The sequence below is a fragment of the Chlamydotis macqueenii genome, chromosome 3, assembly GCF_036417535.1.
Source record: "Chlamydotis macqueenii isolate bChlMac1 chromosome 3, bChlMac1.mat, whole genome shotgun sequence".
In the NCBI taxonomy this organism is placed as follows: Eukaryota; Metazoa; Chordata; class Aves; order Otidiformes; family Otididae; genus Chlamydotis; species Chlamydotis macqueenii.
In genome coordinates, this window is record NC_141558.1 from 77,922,216 (window position 1) to 77,942,429 (window position 20,214).

Consider the following 20,214-nt stretch of genomic DNA (forward strand, 5'->3'; position numbering starts at 1 on the left):
ATTAAGGACAGATCTTACTGTCTTAAGTAGAAAAAATTGTGCTCATACATCACAGAGGAGAAATGAATGAGGGTTGGGGGTTGTTTGTTGGTTTGTTTGCTCCTCCCCTTGGTCCTTCAGGTTTAGTTGTCACCTGGCTATATCCTATATACAGCTGATTAGCAAACTAGAAGCTGGTGTCGTACAACATCTTGTTAGCTAGGTGTTGTAGGCTTTCTTTAAGTTCACACAAATGAAATCATTTCCTACTCAACAGTTCCTCCTAAAGGAAGAAAACCTGCAAATACCACAGCCCAGTGGTTGGTTGGTTGGTTTTTTTTCTTTCCCCCTCTCAAACAATAAGTGTTCCCATCAGTGTGCTGATTTTGGTTGAGACTGAACATTCAAGCAGCGCAGGTTTGGGAGGAATTTGTGGTTCTGCTGTGGTAACTGAACTCAAGCCTGGTCTCGAGGTCCGGCTATGTCTTCTGGTACCTCTGCTATTCTAATACAGGATGCAAGGAGAGATAGATAGATGATAAGTTAGCAAGGTAGTGTTTTGCTTGCAGAAACTACTGATGATATGTGGACCTCAAAATCATAGCTTGACACCTAGATTGTCTTTGCAGAATTTGGATTAGCAAATTCAGCTTGGGACCCAGTAACAACTAGGGAATCCTGTAAATAAATCCTCCTGTTATGTGAAATTCCCATTTACAGTCTGGATGTAGCTCTTGCAGGGAAGTCATCAAATAGGGAGCATCACCCTCAATTTTGAGGGCTTTTTCAGCCTTTCTGTAAAGTGACATTAAATCAGCGGGTACTCTGGGAACGTTGTTCTGTGTTGTCTTACGGGCTTGTTTGTATCTCTGAAAAGAGAGAGAAATCTTAGAAATGTAATAATTAGCTATCTTTATGTTATATCTTTTAAGCATTCATTTTATTTAGGTAAAGTTTTATCCTTACAGGGAAGAGCACACCGTGACCAGCAGCTTGTGTTACTCAAGGAGCATCTAGAAAAATATTACAGGAGCCGCAATCGGAAATGGATTGTTTTATTTCCAGAGGGTGGCTTTCTTAGAAAAAGGAGAGAAACAAGCCAGGCATTTGCCAAGAAAAACAATTTGCCATTTCTTAAACATGTCACCCTGCCGAGACTTGGGGCAACACAAGTAATTCTGAAAACACTTGTAGCGCCACAGGAAAATGGAACTCCAGCAGGTGGAGACGCTGTGATAAAAGGTAAAGACCACTTCACTCTAATGGATAAAAAGCAAACTGAATGTCCAAGACTTGAGTTAAGCAAACATTTTGTGTTGAATTGGCCTCTTTAAATGTCAAATACATCCATAATACACTGTCATATTTATATAAATGCTTTCATATTTGCTTTTAGTTCCACTAAGTTTGTTTATGTTGAGACACACACAAAAAAAGAAAACTCTGGTTTTAATTTAATGTAGCTTACAGTGTGGCTGCATGGATGTTTGTCTCGGTACACATGATGGGTAAAGCAGATACTGGAATGAGCACCCAGAGTGGACAAGAGGGTGGGCTGTGCCTTTCAGCAAGACTGATGGTTTGCACTGGTTTGTGGTAGTATGGAACTACAGTTAATAGTATTTTTGAAATATGCAAACTATGTTCACATTTTTATTCCTGGCTTTAAAAGTTTCTTTGCACCCAGTATATTTCCTTCCTCTTCTTGAACTATTTTCTGTTGAGTTCAAGTTCTTTTATTCTCTACAGATTTTTATGGTTACTGTCGCCTTTGTTGCTGGAGTTAACTATAACTGATTACTAGATTTGAAGCATTGTTTTGGCTGTCTTATGTTAGAAAAGTTATGAGGGAATAAGAATATTCCTGCAGCATTATTGTTCTGGGATGCCTGGGGTGTAGGGGAGAGTATAGCTGGGATATAAGTAATGCCTGTAGTTACGGGATTTGGTGCTTTTAGTCTCTCAATTTTTAAAATTAACTTCTTGGCACATTCAGAGAGTGGGATTAGATCTTACTTAACCTAGCTGTGGATTTCTGTTACTTATTATAGAAACAATGGATTGGTGGTTTGTGATGGTTTCTTATTGAAGCATGGTGCTGGTATTTCCATAGCCAAATTATTATAATCATTTAGCAGTTTTGAACCAAAGATCCCTACTAATGAAGCCACATATGCAGATTACTTTGGGTTTTCTCTGTGCTGAAGTTCAAATTTTAGGTTTAGCAGGAAGCCTCTTACAGAAATTGCTTCCAGATTTTTAGTTTTGAAGTTAATCTTGTCTACATAGGAAATGAATGGAGACTATGTTCTTGCAGGAGTGGAGGGAAGATTTTAAATGAACTGAAAAATCAAGCTGTGGAATGCATCAGAATATTTCCTGTCAGGCTACATTCAGAAAAGAAAGGCTGAAGAAAGGCCTTGTTATCTTAGAAGATTTTAGGTTTAAAAGAGAGAAATGTAATACCTTAGTCCTTGTTAAAAGTTGTGGGGTTTTGTTTTTTTTTTTTTTTTTTTTGTTTAAGGAGAAAAGTTTGGCCTATTTCTGATCTATTTCTTCCCATCTCAAAGGCAAGAAGGTACAGAAAGTACAAAGTTTCCCAAGTGAACTACAGGCCTTCTGGTTCTGGAAGGGAACCAAAAGCACTTATCGAATACCAGTTCTTTGTTTTCATACTCTTAGATTGCTATCAGCTTAGCTGAACATCAAACCTGGCTTTTTTTTTTTTTTTTTTTTTTTTTTTTTTTTTGAGCAGCATGATTCAAGACTCCGGAGAAATGAGCATTTGATAATAGTAGTTGTCCTAAGTGGGTACTAAAATAAAGAAATTATCTCAGAAGTACAATGGAACCATATCTGTCCATCCTACTCAAAAGACAGAAGGAAAGATAAGTGGGCAACAATAAGAAAAAAAAGTGTGGTTTTAGCTATCTTTCTTTTAGAGTAACAGACATGAAAACATAATAAAAGGGGTGAAAAAGAGAGGTGAGAGAAAATTGTATGTGCTAGGAAAGAGTAATGTTTGATACATGTGAAGCTGAGATGTTTTAAGTCACCTCCTAAGCTCACAAAAATGTTTCTAGCATGGTAAAACTTCACTTTCAGAAATGTATGAAAGGTAATTCTTGATCTGCATCTTGTATAAAAGACTCTTCCTCTAATCTTCTGCCTTCCAAATGTTTTTACTGTACTCTTGCCACTTCAGGAGATTTTTGAAGAATGTTTGTTCAGTTGAATGAAATACAATTATCTAAATTGAGAAAGTTATATTATAAAGTTAGAAGCTTAACCAAGTTACTGATCATCTTTACTTTTTATCTCCTTTATCTTTCAGTTTTTTTAACCACATGAAAAAACCTGGCTCAGTGAAATCAAACTTGCCTGTATCCTCTTTGGGTTACCATCGCTGAGTTGTGGGTGGTAGAACTAGGTGTGGTATATACAGTAAAGGTTTTGCCAGTGCCTTACACAGAGATTTGCATATAAACTTCTTGTACATTATTACTCTGCTTCTTTGCTTGGGAAGTGGCTTACATCTCAGTAGTATCAGACTTGAACTTCATGGTTCACTGAAAACATTTTTCCTCTGCACCACTTCTTCTTGTGCTCTGTGCTGTCTTATTTAACAATGTTCCTGGTGTCCTGGGTTACCAAGTTACTCAGCTTACTATAATAAACTTTCTTCTCCATTATTTATCATTCTCTCAATCTCTTTGTTACTGCCAAGCTTTACTGATAATGGTGGAGGTTCACTTCCCTGTCCTAGCCGATTTTAGTTAAGTTGGTTTACAGATTAAGAGTAACTCTTCCTCATAAAGAATTGTCCCTTTCCAGTTGAGTTTCCTGGTGTTATTATGAGTAATGATACACAGTTGCTGTGTTTTTTAGTGCTGTAATTTTATTAGTACTTAATTCATTTAAAGTGATCCTTGTAGCTTTTATATCATTGTAGATTTTGTGCTACTCTACTTTCTCAACTGGAGTGGTATATAATACTGGGTGAAAGAAGAAAAGATGAGAAAAGCAACTATAGTAAAAGATGGTTCATTCTTAATATACCTTTACGCTGCACCCTAATTTGGTAGAGTTGCATACAGTTGTTATATCATGTCACCCCCCTGCTCCTCAACCCACTAGCTTGCTTTTGTACATCAAATGTTACTAAAGGTGTGACTTTCAAATAGTAGTTCCAGAATTGTGTAACAGCTAAATGCTACATTATCTATCCTTCTGTAAGGTCTCTAATCTCATTTCTGCCATCCCTTTGGTAGAGGTAGGTTTATGCTGTGAAGTATGAGGTTCAATAGCCTCCTCAAAATTTCATTAGACTTAATTATGATATTAGTATTCTTAATATCCAGTCCCTTTTCAGTTTATTTTTTGTACCAGTTACAAATTTTCCACATTTACAATTACCTGATTCTTCCTCTGTAAAGTGACAGGAAGAACAAATATTCCTGAGCTAGACAATCAATACTGTTTGATTATTCTTGTACTTACACTGATCAGTTCTTTATTGGTTGCTTTTCCAAGGCAAGCAGCCTATATTTTCTTAATTTTCTCCTACTAACAATTTTCCAAGCCGACTTCCCTATTTAATGTCTGAAGCACTAGCCTTCATCAGGGTGAAATTTAACCTACTGCTGGTAAATACTAAATTAAATGACTGAAACAGTTGGTTTTGCTGCCTTTTGAAACACTTAATTTTAACAAAATGGTAAAATTTTATTTCTAAATAAATAGAAGGATGGAAAAACATCTAGGAAAGGTGTAGTACTATGATGTGATGGCTTGAATGCTTTAAAGTCCGAAGTAGTTAAGTGGTGTCTCTCCCTGAAAAGATGTTATAAGTTAATTCTGGTGTGTGATGAAAGCATCCCTCTGGGCAGATGTGCTGCGCCCTCCAGACAGAGCGCTGCTGCCAGCACTGTGTTCCAGGAGAAAGTTTTAGTGCAGAATAGAAGTCTGGGCAGCATAAAATACTTGATGCGTAGTTATCATCACCTTAACCCTGTAGGGACCAGTGTGTGTGGCGGGGTATTTTATGGTTTGATTTTGTTTGTTTATTTCTGAATAGAATGCTTAGTCTCTGATACAGTTGCAAATAGAATATTTCTTCAGTTAATAAGAATTGATCTTCCTGTGAGGTTTTAGAACTAGCAAAATGTTCTAAGTGCTAAAAGCTGGCAATTCAAATGAGTTTGGCGCAATTGTTCACTGAAGATATGCATTCCAGGTCTTATTTTTGATCAACCTTGTGCTAGTATGTTTTGGTTTTTTTTTTAATTCTGCTGTATTTTACTATGCAACAATTCTTGTCTGATAAGAGGTTACTATGAGCTCAGTTAGAGCCATACTGAAATATTATCTTACTGTTTTCAAATGCAACACAGTACATCTATTTCTGATATTTTTTTCCTCAGATAAATTCAGTTTTCCCTTCTGCAGAGCTGGACACTGGACTCCATAATTTATTTTTTTTAAATAAAACTTTTTGATTCGATGTTCTATGAGGAATGTGACTTGACTAACATGTGGGAAGGCTTTTTTTTTTTTTTTTTTTTTTTTTTAAATCCTGGAAAAGTGGCTTTTTGTTTTGTTCCAGGCAATTGGTTGCAGAGAGATCTTGAGATAATAAGATGTTCAGTCTGACAGCGAGTCTTTGGGAAAAGAGTTAATTTTAAGGTCGGTGATCCAGTTGATCACATGAGGACAAGCAGGGGACAAGCGGCAAATGACAACAACACATTGCTGTGCAGGGGGAGGCAACAGCCTCTTTTGGCTGCATTTAGAGTGATGTAAATGTTCAAGAGACCACACCTGAATACTAGTCAATGCTAGCAAATAATTTCTTTTTCAAGTGGAAGCTGTGGTCCTTAGGTTCACGCCTGGCTGCTACATTCTTTTCCACTCCAGATGCAATCCAGCAGTATCACACTATCCAGAGTTTGGCTGGAGGCGAGGTTTCCTGCTGAAACCTGTCTTTATAACTTGCTTTTTTCCTCTGACAGTCTGCTGACAGGTTTGAAGAGTCTCGCATGTAGTCAAATCTGAATTTTAGCATTAGGTTGAGAGTAACCCTAGGGAGGACATAGAGGGGACGAAGAGAAGCTCTGAACCACAATAAATTTGTGATTGTAGACAGTCGAGTATCTACTGTGAGAGGACTATAGAGGATTATAGAGCACTGAAGACAGTAGTGGTAAGTTGTTTCATAATTAAATGTGAAGGAACTTGCCATCACTGAATCCTCAGCTGGAACAAAAACAAGGAAGAAAATAGTTACAAAGATTTGCCTCTGCTGGTGATTTAAAAAAAAAGAAAAAACAAATGAGAAATTAGGAAACTGTTATTTTTGGTTGTTTTTTTGTTTTTTTGTTTTTTTTTGGTCTAGGCCAGAAGGCTATTGTTATATGTGATTATTTAGTCTTGTCTTAGCCCTCATAAGGGAAGTATGTACCATTCATACTAAGGTACATCATTACTACATGGTTTGATTGCAGCTCTGTAGGACAGATGTCTGCAGGCCTCTTTTGAACATTCATGTACTATTTTAAAAGAATCAGACTGCTAACATTTTGAGAGAATTTGAGAAGTCCAAATCCTCTCTCTATGTTGAAAGTGGCACGCAGACTGACACCCCAAAAGAAAAACTAGTCCTTGAAGAGATCATCTTAAATTTGGCCTCTGCAGTTTCTTCTGCTGAAGTCTCTGGCAGCCAGACTGCTCAGTCTTTCAGCAGGTACTAGAAATTAAGGATGAGAATCTTTTAATGGTGGGTAGACGTTCAGAAGGAGTTGGCTGTCAGAAACATCTGTGGCTGTGTTGGTCAAGCCAAACCTGGCAAGAGGAATTCTTAGAGGTATATACTCAAATCCCCTTTTTTAGCTACAAATGTCAGACCCGAGCTTCACACCATATTATAACTAATGCAGAAGTCTTTCTGTTCTGAGTTCCTGTTAGTGTGCTCCATTTGAAAAATAATAGAGTTTATTCTTGTTCAAAGGTCTGCTTAGGCCTGGAAGCAGCATCCTGGGGCATTCTGAGGTCCTATCCATTTGTTTTGTGTGTGGTTGTCTGTTTCTTCTGCAGTTTCAAGATCTGTTAGAGCCTTGTGGCTTTAAAATAAAGACGCTCATGGGCAGGGCACAGCACAGTATAACCCTCCAAAAAAGGACAGTGAGATTAATTTCAAAATTAATTTTCTAAAATCCTTATTGACTGAGGCTTTTTTGGCAGTGTGAGATCTTGGATCATCATGTAAGGCTTATTTTAAAGCACAGCATGCCAAAGTATGTCTGTGGCTGATTTGGTAATTGTGCATGGAGGTAGCTGCACAAAGTCCTGCTTGCTCTAAAGGAGGATCTATGGAGGCTGAAGTTACCTTCAAAATTTTTTTTATTTTTTTTTTTTTAACTTGAGATTCCTGGTGGGCTGTCAGAGGCAGGTTTTTTTCCCTGTTCTGTCCTGGAAGGGGCTGGAGGTGAGGTTGGGGCTGGTCTGAGGAATCCGTGCAACAGCTGTGCTCCACAAAAGCAGAGGGTAGGAAATCAGCACAGAAGAGAATTTCAGGAGTCTTCCCATAATGAAGTTGGAACCATTATCCACTGAAAGAACAGTTTTAAACGCTAGCTAAATATTTAATAAATTATCTTACTGTAAATAATAAGATAATGTGCCTGTATTCTTCTGGCACTTAAAAAATTGCAATTAATGGTCTTTGTTGCTTACTCACTTAGACAATTTACTTGTCTTTATCCATTCTTGCTTTACATCTGGGCAAATAATAAATTGAATGGCTTTGTTCTGAAATCCATTTCTAAATGAATACTTCTGTGGATTTACTGTTAATTTCATATTGAGTTTTTTCCTAATACATTGCTACTTTTAAAATGAGAGACTCCGTAGTTAGTGCTTTTCTTGAGAGACTTGACAAGCACTCTGTCATTATACTGGCAAGCCTGGAGCCCCTAATGGGACCTCGTGTTCTCATTTCACGTGTTTGTCAGGGCTTTAAAATAATGTGTTTCCAGAAGGTGACACTGGATGTTTCAGCTTGACCTGTGTAGCTTTGCACTTAGTCAAATTCTGGAATAGCATGTTGCATGCTACTAATAACTCATAACCTAAATATTAAGAAATACTCTCTAGGTATTCAGGTAGTGTATGTGTATATGCAACGAAGCAGTACAACTCCATTGTTGAGTAGACACCATGAAAACACTAGCTGCTTGTTAAAATAATTGATAGATATATGTGATAACGTTGCTGTAATTGTCTTCTCACACTTAATTAAAGTAAATGCAAATTAAATTAAATGCAGGTAGAAACTCGTAAGTCAGTCCTTGCATGTATATTCAAGTTGGTGTTAGTGACTGTGGCTTTTAGAGTGCACCTCAGACTGTGTTGCAGATTCCTTCATGTGTGTGATAGCTGTTCTGTAAAGTTTGAGTGGTGCTTCTGGGCAAGACCAAACATCTGTCTAGCCCAACATCTTGTCCATGACTCCAAGTGGATATCAGAGGAAGAGTGTGAACACCACAAACGTGCATCATACTTCTGCGTACTCTCCTAGTTTCTGACTGTTTCCAGTGTGGTAGGTTTCCCAAGCCAGAAGGGGGTTTCTGCCTGTTTGTTTAACCCTCTGACAGATTTGTCCATGTACTTGTCCAGTTTCCTCTTGAACCCAGCTCTTGGCATCTTTGACATCCTTTGGCAAGGGGTTCCCTACAGTTTTATTCCCCTCTGAAGAGTCATTTTTCTCTGCTTACTTTGAAAACTTTTCCTTTTGGCTTCATTTTTAACATGTCTATTCTTGTATTGAGAAAGATGGTGAACAGCTTATCCCTGTGCACCTTCTTCATGCCGGCAGTGGTTTTGTCAACCTCTATCGTGTTTCTCTCGTAGCTGTCTCAGTGGCAGGCTTGAAAGGTCTTGTACTTTGTACTAAGACCTAACACCTCTTACATACTTCTGCCAACAGGTGGCTGGTTTTAATAGTCAACTTTTTAAATGCTTTAAGATATTGCTGGGTATAATGTAAGCATATTACTATGCTAGTGTGTTAAGCGTTAAGTAAGCATATTACTATACTAGCTCAAACATAACATGGCCTCAGAAGCAAGGCAGATCCAGTTCCCGCAGAAGAGATATAAAATTGGCAAGCTAAACTCAAAGTAGCATCTTGGCAATGTGCCCCTCCTTCGTGGTTTGCTTTCCAGATCTGCTGCTCTCCCTCTTTGCAAACCTGTGAATTGAAGACATGCCAAAGAGAGTTCATGGCTAGGTTAATATCTGACCTTGAATATTGCTGGTAATAACCTATATTGAGATTTAAATTTGACTCTCCTGAATAATCTTCATAGCAACTATTTTCGCCTCCTTTGATCCCTTTTTCAGTTTCTAAATACACTGAACAGCATATGAACATGTATTCATATCAGTCTTTCTGGGACCTCGTGGATGCAGTCTCCTCTCCATTGCGAAAACTGACTGTCTTATATTCATTGTTTTCTTGTCTTGAATACACAAAGTAGAGTATTTCCTCTTTGTCTCGTTACTCAGATTCTTAAGAACCTTGATGTTGTTTCATCCGTGAGCCGAAACTGTGAGCTCTTACAAAGGCTCAGTTATAAATTTGCTTAAAATGCAGAGCAAGAAATTTGGACTCTTATTTTTGAAGTTTTCCTTTTTGGCGAATGGGGGGAAGCAACTTCTGGGCCGACGTGTTATGTGACTATACTCATACCCATATGTGACTCACTCATACAAGTGAGTGAACTTGTTTGATTCTGTGTACCATAATATGTAAGAGCAACAGAAATAACAGCGTAAGTAAAATCTTGATCTAGCTGAAGTCTGTAAGAGTGTTTCTGTGCTATGTAGTGAAATCTGGATTTGATTTTGGGCTGTCTTGTCTTATTTGTCCCTCATACCTGAAGTAAGAGAAAATGGAATAACTATCAAATAAGTGACATGCACTTTCTAATTACTTTTAATACCACGTTTCTTTTTGTTCCTAGAGAGCAAAGCAAAAGGCCTCCAGTGGGTGATAGATACAACCATTGCATATCCCAAAGGTGAACCTTTAGATATCCAAACTTGGATTCTTGGCTACCGACAACCAACGGTTACACATGTACATTACAGGTAGGAAATAAACCTTCTACTCTTACTTTGAACTAGAATATTAAAAAACAAATATTCACAAATTAGTAACATCATGTTTCAGGATATGGGAAATCAGTAGCAGTGTCTTTTTTTCTTTTTTTTCTTTTTTTTTTTTTTTTTTTTTTTTTAATGTGTGTCATACAGGTGGGCAACTCATATTATCTAAACATGACACGGTTTTCTTTTGAAAAGTTCAGTGACCATTCCATATCTTAGCACGTTTAAGTTTTTGACTGATGTTCTGTGGCTGAATGTAGTTATAGGGAATATATTTGATGGCTAGGTCATCTTTTCCACTTTAATCTTAAGATGCTGGTAAACCTAACTTGATTTTTTTTATTATTTTTATTTTTTTTTTAATAAAGAAAATAAATGAAAAATCACTGTGTTATTAAGTAACAGGTTTCCTGATTTTAACTTTCTGACAAAGAAAGGTCACCTTTTTCACTCAAAGCATACTCTTAATAGTTCAGCAGAGCAACACTCTGAAAATATAGCAAATCTCATTGACACCTAGGATGAGATGCTACTAAAAGTTTTCTTCACAGCAGTTCTTTGTCTCAAGACTTAAACTAATGGAGAGAGAAGTTGCATTTTGCTTTTGGTTTGCAGTTAATTGCAAGTCTGAAATCCCCAGAAATACTTTAACATTCTTCCTATACCAAACAAGTTGATCATGTTTTATCCCAAAATTGCATTATTTTGTCTTAATTCCCTTTTGCTGGTTTGAGGAGCCTTTAGACTTTTACAGTAAGCTTTCAGATATCCTTGTGTGGATCCCCTGGGTCACAGTTTAACTGGGAATGACCTTCTCCAGCATCACTGCTGTGTTAGTGTTGTGTGATGCAGAGTACAGGCTGCTCACTGGAGTTCCTTTCCACAGCCGTGTTTAAATCTGTCCCTGCTTTTTATAGAAATGTGCCTTCAAGTTTTTCCGAAGGTGAACATAGTTACACCCCAATTTATATAAGATGTCATAATATCTATTGTGTTTTATTCAGGTCACCTTAGTACTCTCTCAGATCTCTGGGATAATTGGAAGTTGAATGTATTTAGAATTTTACCTAAGAGTATTTCCAAAAATACTTCCTTTAAAAAATAAAGTTATCTTAAGTTGAATTAACTTCCTGCTTCTAAATACGCATATTCAAAACCTATTTTTGAGCACAACCATGAAGATGATGTAACCTTCCTTGCATAGAACTTTAATGTTACAGTTCTTGTAGTAGTAAAATTCTAAGAGAAAATATTAGAAATTGTTTATTGTTGGGTGTTGGATTTGTTGTCTTCTTCCAGAGGGTCTAAATCACTGGTGTAGTAGATAGGCGTGAGCCTTTCTTTTTGAATTCTTGTTTGTTTGTTTTTAAGTAACCTCTAGTTGTTATGGCTGACCCTGTTAAAACATTTGAAGTATGCCACAAATGGAAACTAATGCAGTGGCATGTCTCTGAAGGCTGAAGGGTGGATGTAATGCCTCTAAAATGAGAACTGAGTGTCTTGGTTTTAACTGGAGCTTTGGCTAACTTTCCAGTCCTGGTAATTCCTAAATTGGCACTTCAAGTTTAGGCACGTGTCCTCTGGACTGTCACGACTTTAGTTGGGTGCAAGGTAGCAATTCTTAAAGACGCATTTAACAAAGTACCCTGGCTCTGACAGCGGGCAGTAACAGCAAAGGTACGGGAAGGCAGCCCCTGCGTGATCCCTCTGTGCATAAACACACAGTGGCTGTAATATGTTCTGAGCAGGCATCACATCTGGGTTGGTCTTTTGATAGATGCTGAAGGAGTTAGTCTTCATGAACTTGTCTAATACCATTTTTAATCTGCTTAGACTTAGACTTATATGATTTCCCATGATGCAACATGTAAGTGTTCTTGAGGGTGACAGCTGGGAACACTTCCGTTTTTGTTTGTTTGTTTGTTTGTTTTTTTCTCCTTGTGTTAAGTTCTCCCCCTGATGCCTTCAGTGGGTGCACCTTCTTTCCTGTGTCCTGCCAGTAGTGGATGTATTATCCCTCAGTGATGCTCTCCATGACCCATGATTTTACAGAGCTTTCTCATGTTCTGCCTTAGCTGCCCTCCTGGCTGGCTGAGTCTTCATCTATGTGGTGTCTCCTTATGCAAAAGCCTTTCCCTGATTATCTTGTTACTTCTGTCTGCGCCTTTTCTGGTTCTGCTATAACTAGTTTGTGAGATGACTGACATCCTGAATTGCCCACAGTGATTTCAGGATTGCTTACCAGAGTAACAAGAGCTAATCTAGAGACTGGCAGTGCACGCATAGCTGCTGGTGGTTTTTTTTTTTTTTTTTTTTTTCCTTCCCCAGTGTTCATTGCCTTGCATTTACTGATATTTAATTTCTTCTGCAACTATTGTCAGGTCCTTCTGTAACTCTTCTCTTTGACTATCCAGAATAGTTCTATACCAAAAGAAATCCTACCATGTTTGTGTCCTTTTTTCCAGTTTTAGCATATCGTCTAGCTGTGATATGCTAAGACCTTTCAATGTATCTGGAAATAGAGCTGTAGTTTCAAATGGATACAGTGAATTTTCACCATCTTTTTTTTTTAACAATAAAATTTATTTTTAGATATTTTTGATGGCTTTAAAAATATTTTTTTGTTTAAGCTAAAAGTTGTATTTATGCATGGCAGGATTAGCAGAGAGCGACTGAACAGCATGTGTACATTAATTCATTCATGTTGCATCATCCTTTTCTATTGCTTATGCAGAAGTTTTCCTGTTGGATTCCCTTCAGGGCATTACAGCAACTGATTTTTTTAAATTATTTTTTTTCCATCAGATCACCTGACTTTGCTCATTAGGGGTTATTTTTTAGCAGAATGCTGTAATGTGATGGGCACTTTCAGAGCTTTGACAACTTTACATCATGTATTGATGATTTGAACAGAGTTGTTGGTACCACTGAGAACCTGTGAAAATGGAGTATGTGCCTGAGAAACTGGGGGTAGCGGACAGGGAAGAGTAGGGAACAACTGTTCTCTCCCAGAGGGTTTCTGATGTTAAAGAAACCCTACAGCTCTGCTATCATTTTATTGAACCTTCTCCAGGATTAGGAAGCTCAGTAATTGAAGCCCAGTGGGGCTTCAGTTTCTTTTGATTAGTTAATTTCATTAGACACTAATTTCTTAGAGCTCATTTCGACATTACCGGCATGGCCAGTGGAAGACAATCTCTCAGGAGCGTTGCCTGCGTGCCTCCTAGATCGTGTCCTTGCTTGTCCGAAAATACAGTGATGGCTCAGGTCTGTTGCTGTGTCAGACCTTAATCAGGAGTAGCTATGGAAAGACATCAAAACCCTTTATTCTACTTAAAGAGTGCATGCTACAAACAGCTGCACTTGGTGACCAGCCAGCTGATGCTTACTGTGTCAGCCTCCTTCCTCTCCTCCCTGGCACTTCTGTTTGGCAATGCAGAGCTACCTTTTTGCCAGGTTTCTGTGCCAGGTTTCTGGCTTCCAGAGAGCGGTCAAGCCACAGGGCAGAGGATAATATACCGGACCTGTGTAGCTGTACGGCTTGACCAGGAAACTTAAACTACTTCTTTAAATTCATCTTCCATGTGGAGACCAAAACATTGCTGTAACAGAGCCATTAGAGCATCTGGAGTTGTCAGCTGGGAGTGCTGGCACTTATTCTGCAGGTCACACATGTGAGGTGATTCCTCATTGATTCTTAATTTTGATAACAGTTGGGTAATAACTACTCTTTTTTTTTTTTTTTTTAATAGTGTAGGCAAGGATTAAATCGGTGACTGAGGTTTGAAAAGGGCTGTGCTGTGCTGAGCCCTGAAATGTCCCTTGTAAATTGGGTGCATTTCTTTAACTCTTTGAAACAAACTCAGTGAAGGAGAACATAAGATAAAGTGGGCTTCATCTCTAAAAAGATGGAAATGTCAGAAATGTCTTCCAAAGCTGGAAAATGTCAGAGCTGTTTCTGTTTTTCTGCATTTGACATAGATGTCCTCTGGAAATTTTCATGAAATGTATATCATTGTTTGTTGTTGTTGTTATTCCCTCGTTTTCCTTCATTTAGTACAAGAAAATTTTGCTCATTGTTTATAATTTGGGATGTCTTGGGAGGTTACATTTGAAATAAATTTTAAGGGTAATTTTTAAATAACTGGGAAGAGAGAAAGTTCTGCATGAATCTGTGTGCCCTAGCGCACTAGTTTGTCATCTATCATTTCTTTTAACTGAGTTATAACAAAAAAAAAAAGCCCCTTTAGAAAAAGTAAACAATAGTTTTTACCAGATCTACTACATGAAAGGAGAATAGGGACTTAAACATGCTTTTCCCCTTTCAGAATAGTCCTGAGTTGAGCAAGTAATGTATCACAGCACTGGGGAAAAAACCCAAGAGTTAAAATTCGAAGAAAAACCCTGGATATGAAGTTTGTTCCCTTCAGTCAAGAATGGCATGGCGCTGGGTGGTTTTTTTTGTATTTTGGGGGGTTTTGTTTGTTTGTTTTGAGGTTTGGTGGGGGGTTTTTTGGGGTGGTTTGTTTTTTGTTTGTTTTTTTGGTTTGTTTTTTGTTGGGTTTTTTTGGTTTGTTTTTTTTTTTTTTTTTGGAGGGTCATGTCCTTGTATGACCATACCCTGCTTTTGCACTGTGTGATAGTGATTGCGGTGTAGAGGCTCTGAAGGCAGAGCCAGCCGTGGTTGCCTCCACCGCAGAGGATACCTGCACTTGTGCTGCATGAAAGTGCCACACTCCTTCCAGCTAACTCAGCTGTCTTCGTGCCATAATGCGGATGAGTACTATGTCACCTTTCTTTCTCATACCAGTTTTTGTACTGTGCTGCTGTTGAAAGAAGCTTTCAATTACTGAGGAAGTTCTTTTTTTGTGTCTACATTTATACAGATTTATTGAAATAACTAGACTCCTGGCTATAAATAAGATGGAATACATTGTGGTTGCTGAATGAATTTTGCAGAAAAGTCCGTGAAGGACATCCAGTTCAGCAATATATTTTAATACACTTTTTTATGCAAGTAACTTATTTTTGGTCATGCCTGAGATCTACCAACAACCTCCATCGTGCTGAGTTTATTTAAAGAGTCATTGAAACAGCAAATAATAGTATGATTTAGAAAGAGTAGGGTGTAATAAAGAACTTTAAATTCAGGGTAGGACAGATGATGAATGGCAATTAGTTCTTAAAGGTGGAACTTTAGAATTTTGATAAAGAATCAGAGGTTATTTCTGCAATAAAGACTACTTAGAAAAAATATTTCTGAAAATGATGTATTTCTGAAACTTATTTGATATCCTTCAAGAAATGGCGTATCAGTAGGTAAGTCTCTGCAATTTCTTACATATGCCACCATGTCTGGCAGTAACATCTCCTTTTTTAAAAAAAAAAAAAAATCCTTTTTTCTTTTCTGGACTGTCATTTATACTAATACATTCTGGTTTGGGACACAGATGACATTAGTGATTTAAGAAAGTTGCTGTCCCTCAGTCAGCTATGTGGAGTGTCCCATGGCCATTGTCACCTCACAACTGCAGATAGGTAACCTCTAGCTAGAAGATACTGCTTCATTACTGAGACTGCATTGCAGATTCCTATCGGAGTACATCTTTACTTCCACCATGACTTTTAACTTCTCAAGGTACAGCCTGTGGTGGCACTGCCCTTAAGTTTAGCTCCCTCCTCACCTCTCTATGATGATAGCAAAGCAGCTGTTCCCTTGCTGAGAAATGAAAGGAGGAGGTATTTCCATTCCACTTGAATTTTCTGGTCAAGTTATCTTATCTAGTGCTATTAAATCCCTTGTTTGCCACACCAGGAACAAAGATGCTCTTATTTTTCATGCAATATGAAGTTAGCTTTGTCCAAAAGCTAGAAAGATGCAGGTGCCAAAGAGAGTCTAGAAGCTTCAGATATTACATGTTGACCTTGCTCCTTGTCAGGACAGTTTTATGTAGTAATAACACTTTATTTTCCTTGAGGAGATCAGCAAAATGTTAACTTTTAGTGGCATTCTTGATGCTGGATACCCAAGGTGGGGTAGAACCAAGATGATACCAGGTTGGCCAGGTTGGATGGGGCTCTGAGCAACCTGATCTAGTCGGGCATGTCCCTGTTCCTTGCAGGGGGGTTGGACTAGATGACCTTTGAAGGTCCCTTCCAACCCTAACCATTCTATGATTCTGTGATGCTCATGCTCTGATCACATTGACAACTGCTTACATATCTCATTGAAAAGGATAAACTATTTTCTGAATCTTTGAACACTAGACCTGGTAGACCCCACAGCCAATGGTTAGGGGTGACCCTGCTCCAGTTAGAGCGATGGGTTTCAGCCATTGTTTTGGATCGTCTGTGTAGAGAGTTTTGTAACATCAGACTTTCTCAGTTACCTTTCCTGGACCCAGTCTCCTTAAAAAGGGTGTTCTTTTAAAACACAGATGCTAAAAGGAGCCCTCTGATGGGCAGAGAATGATGATAGTGGCAGTATGTTTAGTGTAAGCACAGGGGTTATTTAGCTTCACCTTATCTAGTACAGGAAGGGCTTATTCCAGAGTTTAAGGAGTTTTTTAAAAAACACTTTATCTCCAATTTATCTCAGTCATTAATAAGAATGTTCTGCTTGTAAAAATGACTCTGGATAATCTAAAAATATGTTTGAAAATGCTTCTAAATACACTAGCACTTACTGATGCTAAATTGTGGCAGCCAGTGTAGTGTTATTGGAAAACCAGCTGTTTTCCATGCTGTATTAATATTCATTCAGGCTGAGTGTAATGGTGATTCCTTCTTAAACTTCTAAGAGGCACAGTTTATATCCAGAGATTCAAATATTCTGATACTGTGTTGATTCATACAAGAGCATGGATGGATTCAAGCAGGAAAGTGGTATGCTGTGTTCCATTAGTCTCTCACAATATTGATATCACTTATGTTGCTTTGATACTCCATTAAAGTGCCAGCTCATAAATTGTTTATAAATTAGTATCTTGTAAGTCCTTGTGATAGTGTTTTCACACTAGTAGTACGTTCTTGGGACAATACCAGGCTTAACTAGGTTATTGAGCTGCAGAGTTGTTACCCATTAGGTAGCTGAGAAGTGAAGGTGGAGGTAAAGGATATCTGCAGCTTACAAGGAAAATGCGTATGAAGCCAGGTAATCCTAGGCTTCTGTCTTGAGCCCACACACACGTTCTGTTAGTTTTGAACCATCTTCAGACTTGCATAAGCAAGCATCTGTCCTTCAAAAATATACTGTGAAACACAATATTCAGTTGCTGAATCCTTTTATCTCTTCATAGCAGATAGGCAGAAGAGAGTAAAAATAGAGCTTGGTTACTCAGTTGTGTTTGGGGATAGAGTAAGTCCTTCTTAGTGTTATACCCTCAACAAAAATGGTCCTTTTTCTGTGGGTGTGTTTTTTTTTTTTACTTGCCTCTATGAGTTTTTATTTTAATTTTCTATACGATGTCTGGACTTCAAGATAAGATGAGTTCTTTGTTATCCATCTTTGTCATTGTTCTTAATATGCATGCTGAGGACTTGAGCTATTTACTGGACCACCAGCGATTTCATAATATTTGTCTTTGGCCAAAGACATTTCTTCGAACTATATTTTACCTGAGATAACAGTTGCTAATTTCTGCTTACTGAGACTGGCTTTACTAAAGTACAGAAAACTAACTCTGCAGTGTAAGAAAGCCATAAGTAGAATTGCTACAAAGGCTACAGAAATACCCAGGTTCATGTTGGTGCCATAGTTGGTAAATAAAATTGTTCATCTCCTAATATTGAAGTTATCTCTGTATACCAAAGAACCATTATTTTTAATTTGCTCATTAAAGCAATGCTTTGCTGCTTTTCTCTTCCACTTATGGCTTATTTTTCCATGCATCAAACTGAAAGGAGGAGGTACAACTGACTTGGCAACAAAGCAAGCAAAGATGTTGAAAACAGTAACAGCAACAAAAGCATTCTTCAGCAGTGTCTTAATTCTGTAGTCTGACATTCCCATATCTGTCCAGACGCTTCCCACATGATTGTGGTGTTACGTCAAATTCTTTTCAGTATAATCAGTCAAGACTGTGTTTAAAAAAAATAAAAATCCACTAATGAAAATAGAAGCCTGGCGTAGATGACAGGGTAAGTGGGAGCTCACCTAGAGTAAAGGTCTTACATTTCAGAGTACAAATTCTTCAGGTTAGCCTGATACACAAATCTCTTCTGCATCGGTCTCCTAGTGAAACACAACAAATATATAAGTTCTTGTCTCTATCAGAAGGCACTTAAGAGTCTACTGCGGAGATTTCACAATTGCTTGAAAGACTTGAAATTCTATTTTTAAAAAAAATCCAGTGAGGTATGGTGGGTTATTTGGGGATTTCTGTATGTATGTATCTCAGTGAGAGTCTGCCCTGGATATCTAGTTTTCTAAATAGACCGAGTATTTGGTGTAGAAGTGCCAAAACATTGGCAATTCTTCCATTGTGTTTTTTAAAAATAGAGCAGCAATACTTGAGTACACTCACTTACATGGTCAGTTTCCAGTGTAAAACCTGCCTTAGAAATTTCCGACAAAGATGCTGCCATCCTTTGAAAAGCACAGAGCGCTGTTTTCTGGGATACAGAAGACCTATTGATACTTAGTGATGTCGCTACGTAGCTTCTGCCTGTTGAAGAGCTGTTCCTTCAAAATTGTGGATGAACCTTCTTAGTCTTTTATTTCTTTCTCTTTCAGTGCATGAACTTCACAGGTTCTTGGTTTGTGGTTTTTTTTAAGGATAGTAATACAGTGTAGTGGTATTCTGTTTAAAAAAAAAAACAACCCAGCAATTTAGTAGCTTTTATCAAATGCTGTGCTACAGCATTGGATAGAGGCTAATAATGTCTGTGTCTTCTGTGTGCATCTGGCTGGTAACCTGGACTATTCCAGTTTTGTATCCTTAATACCTATGTGATCTGTGAATTGGAGAAAGAATAAACCATACAGTTATATTTGTACTGAACTCTTGTTCTCTATGTTTTAGGGTGTGCTGGGGCAGAAGGGAAGAGTTTTGTTCTTCACATACAGAATGCATTTTCTAGGTTTAATTATGTTTGGTTTTTTGGTAGGATTTTTCCAGTTAAAGATGTACCTGCAGAGCCTGAAGCTCTTACACACTGGCTATATCAACGGTTCATAGAAAAGGAGGATCTCTTGACACATTTCTATGAAACAGGTAGGATGATATCTAGCAAAGAGAATTGTGCTGTGTTAATGTCTTTGCTTATAAGGATCTCAGAATGATTTAAGAACACATATACATTCTTCACACAAGTGCAATAGATAAAAAGAATTTCTAATCGTACGTGGCAAAAAAAGTTTTATAAGAAATTATCTAGGAAAAGTAAATTACCGAGGTAACACTAGAATAGGGTAGTGTTTGGAAGCTGACACATTCAAAATGGATCTGAGGAAATAGTTTTTTCTACAATAACATATAGTTCAGCTGTGAAACTTGCGTCTACAGATTTCATTGAGTTGGAACAATTTAGCAAGATTCAAAGAGGTGAACATTTACATACATAATAAAAATATTCAGAGTGTAAGTTAAGTTTGTCCTTCTGTCATAATATACTTTCAATGTTAATGGATCAGAGGAATCTAAATACACTTGGGGCATTAATGACATTACTGAAGAGATACTGGCAAACGTGATTTAAAATATCAGGTAAATGCTTCGAAACTGTAGCTGAAGAAGTGTTTCCTCAAGGCTCTTTTTTCCCCATCCAGTTGATACTGAAGTATGTCATCTGCCCTCCAGCAGGGAGGGGTGTGTGTGTGTTTTCAGAATATAAAACAGATTAATTCATCATAGTAAAAGAAAAGAAAATCCAGAGAGGAAAAACTAGAGTATTATTTAGGCATAAAGGAAAGGAAGTTTATCAAACATAGACGTAGTAGAAAAAAGAATCTCTTAGCAAGTAGCACAGTTCTTGAGAGGGGCGGGGGGAGCGGAATACTCAGTCTCTTGAGTCAACTGAGTGTAGTATTCCAGGGGGACTATTTTAAACAAAGACACTACTTCTTTG

General features: G+C 37.8%; 1 protein-coding gene across 2 annotated transcripts in view; it reads left to right on the top strand.

The window, feature by feature from the left end:
* Window positions 1-20,214, top strand: part of LPGAT1 (lysophosphatidylglycerol acyltransferase 1) — a 60,454-nt gene that overhangs the window by 36,092 nt on the left and 4,148 nt on the right. For both annotated transcript variants that reach the window (XM_086745803.1, XM_086745804.1), the window contains exons 6-8: window positions 948-1,221; window positions 10,002-10,128; window positions 19,255-19,361. In XM_086745803.1, coding sequence (XP_086601929.1) covers window positions 948-1,221; window positions 10,002-10,128; window positions 19,255-19,361 — 508 coding nt within the window. The remainder of the gene's footprint in view (window positions 1-947; window positions 1,222-10,001; window positions 10,129-19,254; window positions 19,362-20,214) is intronic.